The sequence below is a fragment of the Lissotriton helveticus genome, chromosome 5_1 (genome assembly GCF_964261635.1).
Source record: "Lissotriton helveticus chromosome 5_1, aLisHel1.1, whole genome shotgun sequence".
NCBI classification, from domain to species: Eukaryota; Metazoa; Chordata; class Amphibia; order Caudata; family Salamandridae; genus Lissotriton; species Lissotriton helveticus.
The window spans coordinates 277,091,982-277,104,022 of record NC_136065.1 but is presented as its reverse complement, the minus strand read 5'-3'; the positions used below and the strand labels follow the sequence as shown (position 1 = coordinate 277,104,022).

General features: G+C 47.7%; 1 protein-coding gene across 1 annotated transcript in view; it reads left to right on the top strand.

Moving 5' to 3' along the window:
• Positions 1–12,041, top strand: part of CLCN6 (chloride voltage-gated channel 6) — a 247,006-nt gene that overhangs the window by 174,981 nt on the left and 59,984 nt on the right. Inside the window, exons 19-21 of the mRNA XM_078642208.1 lie at positions 1,079–1,236; positions 1,365–1,521; positions 1,652–1,759. Coding sequence (XP_078498334.1) covers positions 1,079–1,236; positions 1,365–1,521; positions 1,652–1,759 — 423 coding nt within the window. The remainder of the gene's footprint in view (positions 1–1,078; positions 1,237–1,364; positions 1,522–1,651; positions 1,760–12,041) is intronic.

Below are 12,041 nucleotides of genomic sequence, written 5' to 3'. Positions count from 1 at the left end.
GTGGGTGGTGCAGGGGTACCACATTAGGGTGTAGGGTAGGGTACTCTTACTTACCTTTAAAACTTTTACAATGAGTATACCTTTAACATGCATGCCTTTGCGTTGTAAAGGCATGCGTGGTAAAGGCATATTCGTTGTAACAGTTTGCGTTGTGTTAATTTGCGGAGTGATAGTATGTGCGGAATCATTTTTGCGGAGTGATGGTATGCGGGGTATTTGTATGCGGAAAAACCTCCCATATTCTCCACCAACAGCTTTTCGTGATACATTCCTGAGAGCGCTGAAAGCAAAAAGACAAGAAACTGGCATCTATGTGCAGGGATAGCTCTTATATATGGCTGCGCTCCATCACTTCTGGTGTTGGTACGGATCAGCGCTAAGCTGCATGGTGCTACCTGTTGCCTCGTAGCAGCACTGCTACGAAATTCGCCGGATCCAGTCTGGCGCCTGGAGATATTCTGTGGTGAGGAAGATGCAGTTAGATAGAGTATCCACCAGAAAGAGTATTTCCGAAGAGAAGTTAATTTTTTTTGTTTTATGTTTTAGTTTCTTAACAAATAACATATATCAGTTGCTTACAAGACTTGGCCAAGATGTGCCAAGTGCTCAATTTAAGGCTGAAAGGAGCAACTGTCCGCACATTCTTTTATTTCGCTAAATGCAATCTTTCTCGGGGTGTACTGAGACCCTAAGCAAGGTATTAAATGTAAGTAAAATGCATACAAGCATTTATTACTAACCTTATTTTGCCAGTTGAATCGTCCATGTACCTCCCCTCTTTCATCTGCACTGTTGCCTGCCCCCTCTGGTAGTGTGGCAATGTGTGAATGCAAACTATGGGCTAGGGTATCCAATTCTAATGGAGTTATGCAGATTTGTTGCTCAGCTGCTCGCACATTTTATTGCATTGATTCAATATGGATGGTTTACATTTTGATTGTATTTATAATTTACTGGCAGTATTTTATTACTAATGTTAATGTTTCAAGACTTTCATGAAAACTTAGTACTGGCTTGTCTGTGAGTGGCACTTCATGTTACAAGGATCAATAATTTTTTACATCTGTTCTCTCTGCAGAAGTCTAGCATCCTGACCAGAGCCGGGGAGCAGCGGAAGCGCAGTCAGTCTATGAAGTCATATCCGTCCAGCGAGCTGCGCAATATGTGCGATGAGCACCTCGCTGTGGAGGAACCGCCAGAGAAGGAGGACATGCTGCAACAAATGCTTGAGCGACGGTACGTCTCTTTCTGTCTGCGTACTATCTCTAAATCCTTTCCTGACCCTTGTCTTTTCTTTCAAACCCCTGTCTATTTTTATCAGCAGTTTCTATTTCTCCTCATTAAATTGTGCATTTGTGATGCAGATACACTCCGTACCCCAATCTCTACCCAGACCAGTCCCCGAGCGAGGAATGGACTATGGAAGAGAGATTCCGACCTCTGACTTTCCATGGCTTGATCCTGAGATCTCAGCTGGTCACTCTTCTCGTCAGAGGTGTATGTTACATGGAGAGCCAATCAGTAAGTGTTCCTAGTGCTGGGATAGGGGAAGAAGATATGGCATGTGGTTACGGCTGATCTGTTCTTTTTTCCTCTTGGCCTTGAATCAAGCTTTTTAGTTCCTCTGTCTTTGTTGTCTTCTGCTTTGCAGAGTTCAAGTCAGCCTCGTCTTTCATATGCTGAGATGGCTGAAGATTACCCACGCTATCCTGACATCCATGACCTAGATTTGACCCTTCTGAATCCACGTATGATTGTGGTAGGTGCAAAAGCTTTGGGCGCTTGGACTTCTGGTGCTAAACCGCAATCATTTGATTTCACTGCCATTTAATTATAAGAGATCTATGGTTTTCATAAATATTCCCTCTGGAGCTCTACTCTCAAACCCTGTTAGAAATTGTATGGTCCTTGGATATCCGCCCTATGTTAATGTAAGCAACACACATAGTCAATGCTCTCCCTCCACAAACCGTTTGAGATCTACTAATGAGTGTCCTTTTATTCATTGTCGCTGCCAAATCAGTGTGAAAATGGTCAACAGTCACTGTGGTAACGGTTAAATATCACTCAGACTTTACAGTTTTGAAGTCCGTGTTCTGTTAAACATTCATGCTGGCTAGTCTAGTGTTTGGATGGAGTGTTTTTTTCATTCTTTCCCCATTCTCCAGGAACAGAACCTAAACAGCCTTTAGAGATTTCAGTTTGGTGGCTATAAGTCATTTTTTTATATCTTTATTTTCAACTTTTCCAAATGCTGAAATTTTCCCTATGTATGAGGCAAAAAGCATTAAGGGCCAAATGTACGACGGCCAAAAGAGAGCCTTGCAAATTGTGAGTCTTTTGCGACTCGGAATTTGCGAGGCGCTATTTCGAATGTACAACAGTGTATAATACACTGTTAGCGATTCCTAATGGGGTCGCAAATAGAGAGGTTTATGAATATTAATGAGCCTCTCATAATTTGTGACACCATTGAGAATGCAAAATTTCCTAGCTAACGTGCAGGAAAGTTTCAATTCTATTAAGGACGTGGAGGCGAAGATTAGGCTGATTCTTTCTTCTATTTATTACAATACATCCGCTCCAATAGCCTTTACAAGAAAAATAATCTACATAAAAAACAACATTTCCCATGAACACAGGGGAAAATGGAAACAAAGAAAGTCCCATGGAGATGTCCAATCCAGCCCGAGGGCCTGTCATAACTTCCTCTGCTGACGCTCTGTCTCCCTCTTTGTTCGTGCGACCCATCAAGGTAATCTGTGGTTATTCTTGCTTGCCAGCATCCGATCCTAAGATTAGAAAAAACTATTTAGGTAAATTCAAGGGACTAGGGTTCTTTGCTACCATCTTGTTTACAAATACCTGAGCATCACACGAAAAAATCAAAGGCATGATCAACATTACTTGTCAAAAACATTATCGAAACCAGTTACTCACCATACATACGCAGGTGTTCTGGGAGGGTTCAGAAGGAAAACGGGTGGGCTAATCCTCGCCTCCGCGTCCTTAATAGAATTGAAACTTTCCTGCACGTTAGCTAGGAAATTTTGCATTCTATGGCAGAACCGGAGGCTTCAGATTAGGCTAGTTCAAAGCTTGTCCACCACCAAAGATCCCAATGATATCACAGGTTTAAAGTAAAATCTTTTGATGGTGGAATCCAAAGACCAGTCTGCGGCGTTCAAAATATCCTCTAACCGCGCTCCCAAGGAAAAAGCTTTGGATGGCATTGCACCCCTCACCGAATGAGCTCTGAAGCGGGAAGTATCTATATGTGCTTCCTGCATCACCCAGCAGACTCATCTCACAATCGTGGGAGATGAAACCGCCATGTGTGGTTTAGTAAGAGCAATAAACAATTGTCTCACACCCTGTGGACGTACATCAACCGTTGCCACCTAGTAGGCCTTCAGCGCTCTAACCACGCACAATTTTGGGATGTCCGGGAAAGCAGGATAAGACACAGATCTTGAGTCACTCTTAGTTCGTCTAGAAATATGAAACATAACTCCTTCTGGAGTGAAAACCCAACCCGTGCGATCAAGGGCCCTCACACCCTGCGACAGGAAATCAAACACAACAACATTGCAAGTTTAGCAGATATCTACTTACGTGACAAATATTTATTAGAAGGCCAGGAACAAAACCAGTTTAGAACCTTATTTACATCCCATAACACCGAATACCTAGGTTCCTGAGGAACAGATAAAGATACCTCTCAACAGTTTGCAAACTAAGGGATGCTTACCAACCGGGCGATTATCTAATGGCACGTGACCCACTGAAACCGCTGAACGAAAGGTGTTAATTGACCTATAGGCCAATCCCTCTTTTGCCAGCGAGGCTAAGAAATTAAGGACGTAGACAATGTCTGTCCCCATCGGATCCGCCTGTTGTCACCATGACCATGCGGGCCGGTACCTCTTATTTGAACTATCGGCCCAGGACTTAGAGAGCAAAATATCAGCCTCCTCCGAAAGGCCTGGGACTTCCCAGTGTTGCCTGTAACCCGCCAGGCCATCAAACGTAGAGTGCCCACGACCAGAAGATGATGGGGATTCCCCTAAGGATCCTTGAGGAGAACGTGACCAAGGGGTAGAGCGATTGGAAAATCCCAGGAAAGTTCCATCAGAACTGAAAACCAGGCTTGCGACCTCCATATTGGAGTGAGCACCACTAGGTCCGCCTGTTGTCTCCTCACCTGGGTTGATAACCTCATGATCATTGCGAAGGGGGGAAACGCATACCCCTGCTCCTTGCTACAATCCTGGAGGAAAGCATCCACTGCCGATGCTTCCGGATCCGGCTGCTAACTGTGGTACCGTTTCAGCTAGGCGTCCAGACAGGAGGCAAAAAGGTCCACCGTAAAGGGACCCCACCGAGATTGAATCTCCCTGAACACACCGGGATGTAGTCGCCACAAGCTGGTGTCCCTCCATTGGCAAGAGCACCAATCTGCCACCTGGTTGGACGACCCCGGCAGATGCTCCACCAATAGGGATATGTGGTTGGATAGGCAATACTCCCAAAGATCGAGTGCCAGATTCGACAAAGCTTTGAGATGATTGATGAAGCGCACTGCTGCTACATTGTCCATTTTTAGTAGAACACAACTGTGGACCCTGTCCTTTGTCCAACACTTCACCGCAAACGAGCCAGCCATGGTTTCCAAGCAATTGATGTGGACAGATTGTTCGGCAGAGGACCATCTTCCTCTGGTAGATACTTCTCCGCACCGGGCACCCCAACCGGAACCGCTGGCGTCCGTCTCTATCATCAGATCTGGTTGAGAGAAAAAAATCGCTCGGCCGTTTCAGGCCTCCATATGATCGACCCACCATGGTAGTTCCGTCTTTGCCTCCTCTGTGAGGGGTCGACCTGAGAATAGGTGAGGCCTTTGCTCAAACGATAGGCTTTGAGACACTGAAGGGCCCTGTAATGCAGGGGGCCCGGATATATGGCTTTAATAGACGACTGGAGAAGACCCACCACTCTGGCTAAGGGCAAAGGGAAATCGTGGGCCAAGACAACGTACGTTTGAGCTCGTGCCTGATCTTGGTCAACTTCCGAGAGGGCAGGGACAAGTTTGCCGCGGCCGTGTCTATCATGAAGCCAAGAAACTGCACTCTTTGAGAGGAGCACAAGTCAGACTTGGTCCCGTTGATGACAAAACCCAGGGACTCCTGGAGGGACACTGCTTGCTGCAGTTGAGCTTTCAGACGTAGAGGACATTGGCTCATAATGAGGATGTTGTCCAGATAAATTATCAGCCGGACTCCCTCAGATCTGAGGCGCTCCACCACAGGTTTCATTACCTTGGTGAAACACCACGGAGCGGAAGACAGTCCGAAAGGAAAGGAGGAGAAATCAAAAATCTGAGAACCCCACTGAAACGGTAGAAAACGTCTGTGAGGGGGGAAAATCGGGTTCGTAAGATAAGCGTCCTTGAGGTCCAGACGGACCATCCAGTCTCGAGCCTGCAACAGATCCCTCAGGAGGTGAATGCCCTCCATTTTGAAGTGCCGGTAAATGTGCCACCCATTGAACTCTCGTAGATTTATTACGGGCGGTAGCCTCCGTCCTATTTCTCCACTAGGAAAATGTTGCTGAGAAACCCCCTGGGATGAAGAGAGGAGGGTGTAACTGCTCCTTTGAGAACTAATTCTGAAATCTCTCTGTCGATAAGTTCCCTCTGCTCCTGTGTGAATATTAGAGGTTTGAGATGAAAGGGTTAGGTTGGAAGTCCGGCATATTCGATTTGAAACCCTCTTACGGTTTGCAAAACTCAAGCGTCAGAGGTGAGCAAAGACCAATTGTGAAGAAAACACTGTAGTCTGCCTCCCAACTTCACCTCCCCCAGATTTTGGAGTCTCCCCTCGTTGGTTGTTAAAGGAACCATCTATACGTCCTCTGCCTCCTCGTCTACGGGGAAAGTTCCTGGTCGGATAGAAATTCCCGAACTTGCGACCTTACCCTCTAGGGTAGGGACGTGGACACTCCGCGTGGAGGCAACTTCTTACCTCATGGTCCAGAGGTTTCAGCAGTCTGGACGCCATGTAGGCTGCCACCTTGGGGGCAGGGGTCCATTTTGATGATCGCGGGTGTAATAAGTCGTCCGGGTTAAGCATGTCTGTCTTTAGATCTGGAGCCGGTGAGGAGGCAGATTTTGATGGGGGCCAAGGTCGTTCCGACTCCCCATCTGTGTCCGAGGTCTGGGGGGGGACTCATCTGGGTCCAAAGTAGTTGCATCGTCCGGAACACCACAGGGTCCCTCCAGAGCCTCATCTGGCTTGTTGGGAGGGGTGGAGGCCTTAGCTTCCATAAATCCCTTCTTAAGGCATGCAAAAGCGTCCGTGTCCACTCCTGCATCCTCAGAGCGCTTGCACTTGGGGTCCGAATTACCGGATGGTTGGACAGGAGATAGGGGAGTTTTAGACCCCGACAGATCTTCCCTCTGATCGAGAGGTAACCGGCATTGCGCACGTAACTTCTCAATTTTCTTCTCCAAAGGCTCAACCACCTGAGACACTGCCTTAAGAATGGAGGAATCCATGACCCTACAAAAATGATCATCTACTGGTAAATACATGACTTCCTCCTCCTCCTCATAGTAATCCTCAAACTCTATGAGGTAACTGGGTAGTGTAATGAACAACAATAATAGGGGGATAAAGGTAGGGAAGTACCTTAGACTCAGAAGGCACAGAATGTGCACTTAAAGAGTCTGTGAAAAAAGGCTTGGAACCAGTAAGAAATATCGCCCTCCCAATTCTGTGGGATTTACACCTGCCTGGGCCGGTCCCGATAATCCAATATTGCTCCTACCCGCCGCGTGGGTGTTCTGGCTCCATGCAGGGGCTCTCTGATGCCTACAACTCCCAAACACCAATTGGGGATCTTCCCCCGCGGCCGCAGCGAGTCCGTCTGAACCACGTCAACCATTCCCAAGCGGAAACAGACGACGCGCCGCCGCGTGAGGTAAAACACACTCAGTGCGCGCAGAGCAGGCAAATGCATGGTCCCCTACCGGTGGGAGGCCGCACCGCGCAGAGAGAGGGACAGAAACGTTGCCATCGCGTAGGAGCGCACTTCGCTCCCGCGACTGATTTGAAAAGGCAAAAGCAGTGTTAGCGTTAATAGTACAACCGTGAGGCAAATCCCCAACTTAATTTGTGCCTGCACACCAAATTCACCCTCAATGACATACCAAATCCACATAAAACCAGGAGGAAAAAGAAGACACTCATCTGACTGCTGCTGGAGCAGCGAAGAAAGAGGGAGCAGAGCGTCAGTTATGACCGGCCCTCGCGCTGGATTGGCCATCTCCATGGGATTTTCTTTGTTTCCATTTTCCCCTGTGTTCATGGGAAATGTTGTTTTATATGTAGCTTGTTTTTCTTGGATAGGCTGCTGGAGCTGATGTATTGTTATAAATAGAAGAAAGAATCAGCCCAATCTGAAGCCTCCGGTCCTGCCATAGAATGGCATGCCCTCCCAGGTATGGTGGCCTGCTGGGCTTAGCAGACCACCGTGTCTGGGACTGCTTTTAAATAAAGCAGTTTTTTTTCTTCAAATGCAACCCGTTTTCCTTAAAAAAAAAAATGTGATGCTTTAAAAAAAAAATGAAACCCCTACCCTTTTGCGACCCCCATTACCACCCTCATGCAGCTGGCACTAGCGGAGCATCAACAGCCTTGTGTGAGTGATGTTGCTGGGATTATCTTTCTTTATGAGCCAGAAATGTGTGAAGTGGGTCCCATATATCCTGGGGCCTTGAGGTATTAGTCTGCAATTTAGCATAAAGTCTACTATTTTTGTTATGGTAAATCCGGTCTTCAGGCCAATCAGTTATATGCGAGGTGGGCCTCTGCCGCATATGAGAACTACTCTCAGCTTGGCCATCAGCAGCACTATTACTGTAAGGTCGCAGAACACTTGAACCCAGTAGGAGGCAGTTGATGGACAAAGCCGTTCATAGTGGATAAAATGTGTGGTTTACCCTGTGGAGGAAATTGTTGTGGATAGCTCTGTGCTTTCCAATGCAAGGAACCTCCATGGTCCTTGTGCTACAGAACTCCCATTGTTTCATAGATGGCCCTCTTCTCCACCTACAGTGGTTTCCTCCCGAACCTTGGGGTCCCTAGGATGAGAAGATAATGCTTGGCTGGGGAGCTGGAAGCCTCCATTTCATGATAAATGTGGTGCTGGTACTGCTGCCAGGGACCTACCAGCAAATGGGGCTATGGATTCAAGGTTCCTTCATAGTGGAATCAGGAAATCAATTGTGTAAAGGAGCATGGCAGCTCTTAGCGCTTGGTTTAAAAACAACTGAGCTGGTTTCATATTTTCTTAAGCATCGAAGCACTGATACTGCTGCCATGTGGACCAATTGATTGGAAGTGTCCTGTTTTTGGCTTGTTCACTAACCCACTAGCTTGGGCTGCCAGAGACTGCTCTTTGATCTGGAAGCGGCAATAGGCCAACTGTTAGAAATTGAATTTCTTGTTGGCTGAGGCTTTCGCCAAAGCCAGGCAGAAACCACCACTCTAGTCAGGGTAAGGGGGAAACACACTGTAGATAACCCCTGCTCACCCCCTTGGTAGGATGGCACGAGCAGACAGGCTTATCTCCAAGGCAATGTATAAAGTATTTTTACCAACACTCACAGCAACACAGTGAAGCACCACAAATGGACACCACACAGGTACAGGTACTTTGTAAAAATAGATATCTCTTTATCTAGATTGTGCAAGACCAGAATGACTTAAATCCGACATACATAAATACTCTTTCTTTAGAATGTTCTCTTGTAATTCGTTTAGTCCCAAAAACGGAGACTCAGCAGTTCAGTTCTTTAAAGCAAATCCCTCTTGATCATCTCACAACCATAGCACTGATCCCTTCGTGAGCCACTCACCCTTTGTGGAATGCAGGCTCTGGAACCGCAGCTCATTGTTGGAATGCTGCCCTCTGTACAAGCAAAAGGATCCGGGCCTTCAAAATTGCCCCCGCCGCACCTTTATAAGAACCAAAAAGGATGCTGACTTGTAATACTGCCTTTGCTGTAGCATGGAACGTGTTACACTTCTTGGCCCCGTTCGAGATCAGCGGCTCCCCCCTCCTTCACAATGCGTGAGCACGTGCCCGCCACCCAAGAGGATGCTGCCTCTGAATCACGAAAAGGACGCTGTCCTTCCACGTGGTTAAAGAACCACACGATGCCCGCTCAGTCACTTGCGGGAAGCAGCTCTTTCCTTGGGCGGCGCTCCCCGGCCTCTGGTGCAGCTCGAGTCTCCGTTGCAGGGCGGGGGAAGCCTTTGCCACTAGGCAAAGCCTTGCGCTTCCTCTCGACCCCGCACGGCTCCTCCAGGACGGTACTGGTTGCTGGGCAATGCTCGGAGGGGCTGTCAATCCCAGCGCGGCTCCTTCAGGATGCTACCTGGTTGCTGGGCAATGCTCGGCATGGCCGCCAATCCAAACGCGGCTCAACGCTGACGTAGGCGGCACCCCGGGCCTGTGGCGGTGATTGGCAGACATGCAGCAGGTGTCTCTGGTCACGACCAGCAGCACACAGTGCGCCCAGACTCCCTGGCTGGCGGCGGTGATTCCCTCGTGGTACAGCGCTTCTAATGAAGCCCCCGAACTGGCGGCTGTGATTTCCTCGTGCACATTCAACAATCTGTGGCAAAGCAGATGTCCCGCAGGTCCTCCGCGCCACGCTACTCTTCACAGAGTGCGAGAGGCACGATCCTGGGGCAGGTCACGCTTGAGGCAGAGCAGACCTCACAACAGGCCCCAGCTATGTGCCGATGAGCACACCGAATCAAATTTCACATGGGCAGTTTCACGAAGGCATAGGCTGTGCGCAGAGACACGCACACAACGTTGATTAAAATGGGAAACTTTTGTGTTCCTGAGAGGAACACAGAAGCCAGCTCTCTTCTGGCCCTTGGAGACTCTCAGGACACAGCACACAGCAAAGTCCTTGGTTTTCAAGCAGGGGGTGGGCGGGGGGGCACAGCACACAGCAAAGTCTCTTGTCCTCACCCTTAGTAGATTCAGCAAACTGCAGGTCGGCCCCAGAACTCACAGCAAGGGCAGTCTTCCTTTTCCAGTCTCTTCAGTTTATCTCCTTGGGCATAGGTTCCCCATGATTGTAGAAGTCTAGTTTACAGGCGTTTCAGGTCTTACTTTTATACCCCAAAAGTCTTTGTTCTCCATGTGTGAGGGGTCCAGGATCCAGTCCCAACCAGTTCTGGGTGCCCTCTGCCAGGGCTTGTCTTCTTCCTTTGTGAGGAGAGGCCCGGGTCATCAGCGGTGTGCAGGAGGTGGGGCCAGCATTGTGGAAGGCAGGCGCAGTCCTATTCAGGCCCAGATGCAACTCCTCCCACCACTCTAAGTGTAGATAGGTCTATTTAGCCTAGTGCTGACTCACCCAGCCTCCTGCAGCCACCCCCAGCCCCTGTCACTCACAAACCAGACAGTCAATACACAGACAGGCAGAGGCACACAGAAAGGTTGAACAGGAAAATAGCCACTTTTTAAAAGTGCTATTTTCAAACACTGAATTTAAATCTTTCCTAAAAGATGCGTTCTCAAATTCTGAGTTCAGGGATACCAGACTTCAGCTTGCTCCTATGGGGAGATATGCAGGTACACATGGAACACAGCACTCCCCATTCTATGCTATGGGCAAGATGGCCGTTCAATAGTGAAAAACGAAATTGGCAGTATTTCACTATCAGAACATGTCACCCACACCAGTACATGTCCTACCTTTCACATACACTGCACCAAGCCCAGGGGGGTACCTTGGACCTACCATAGTGGTGTCCAATGGGTAAGAAAAGGGAAGGATCAGGCCTGGTCAGTGTGTACACTGGCCAGGACAACATGGCAGTTCACAGACTGCGCACAGGCACTGCGGTGGCAGGTCTTGTAGTGTAGTTCCTATATTCCTAATTGGCTCTGCGCATTGGAATAACATAAACAGCAGTTTAGACGTAGGACTGAGGTCATCTAGGTCTCTACTGACTATGTTAGACTTAATTAGGTTTGCCAGCTAGCTCAGATGTCACTAGAAACTTTATCGAATGTTCAGGAAGGAGTTAACTTTCCTGATTAGACAAGAAGGGATTTGTTTCTGACAACCGCATAAACATGACAACTTTGCTCCCTCAGAATAAAGAGTACATCTCTAGAGTTGTGTGAAAACAATAGACAGCCATTTCACTCAGTCAACCGTGCATGCTTATTTTCACCAGAGTGCAGAGAAATAGAGAGACGGGCGTTTTCAATAAAAGTTGTTATTTATTGAGCAGTCCTCTTTCTCATGCAAGAGAAATGAGTTGCCAAAGTTGCAATACTTATCATGAAGTAAAGTGCGTACAGTAAAAGTAGTATTATGAAATAATACTGTAAAAGCATTGATATGGTTTCTTAGCCATATGATACTTTAAAACGGATAAAATATATACATACATAATACATTGACTAACGTACTCAACTGGTGCTTCTAAGATACGCCTACCCTGGTGTACCTGACCTAAGCCTAATACGTGGGAAGGAGTAAGTAAGTTGCAGTTTAGGTTAAGTTGGTTTTTGCCAAGAATCTGAATCAAGAATTCTCTTAAGGTTTTAATCAGCTCCGTACCTTGGTTCTAGAATGAAGGAGGTCTTGTATCTCTCTCTCAGGACTCGATCTCCCAGCAACCCGCAAGGGTGACTGGAAACACCGGAGCTGGAATTTCTCGGCAGGAGAAAAGACAGCGTCTCTCTCAGTGCGTCAAATGGGAGGGTCGGCTTCCTTCGGCACTCGCATCAGCTGGGCGTCGGGCAAGTAGATAGCCGCTCTGCTCCAAACCCCTGTGTGTTTGCTTAAGGCAACATTGGTATATTTATACCTGAAAGGTGGTGAGTTTGACGTAAGGTTGGACATAAGACGTCACTAAGAACTAACAGTTCTTTCTGGACTCCAGGAGTTCTTGTGCAAAACAAAAGCAGGGGGAATTCCCGGGCTGCTGGAGGCTTGGTTTGTT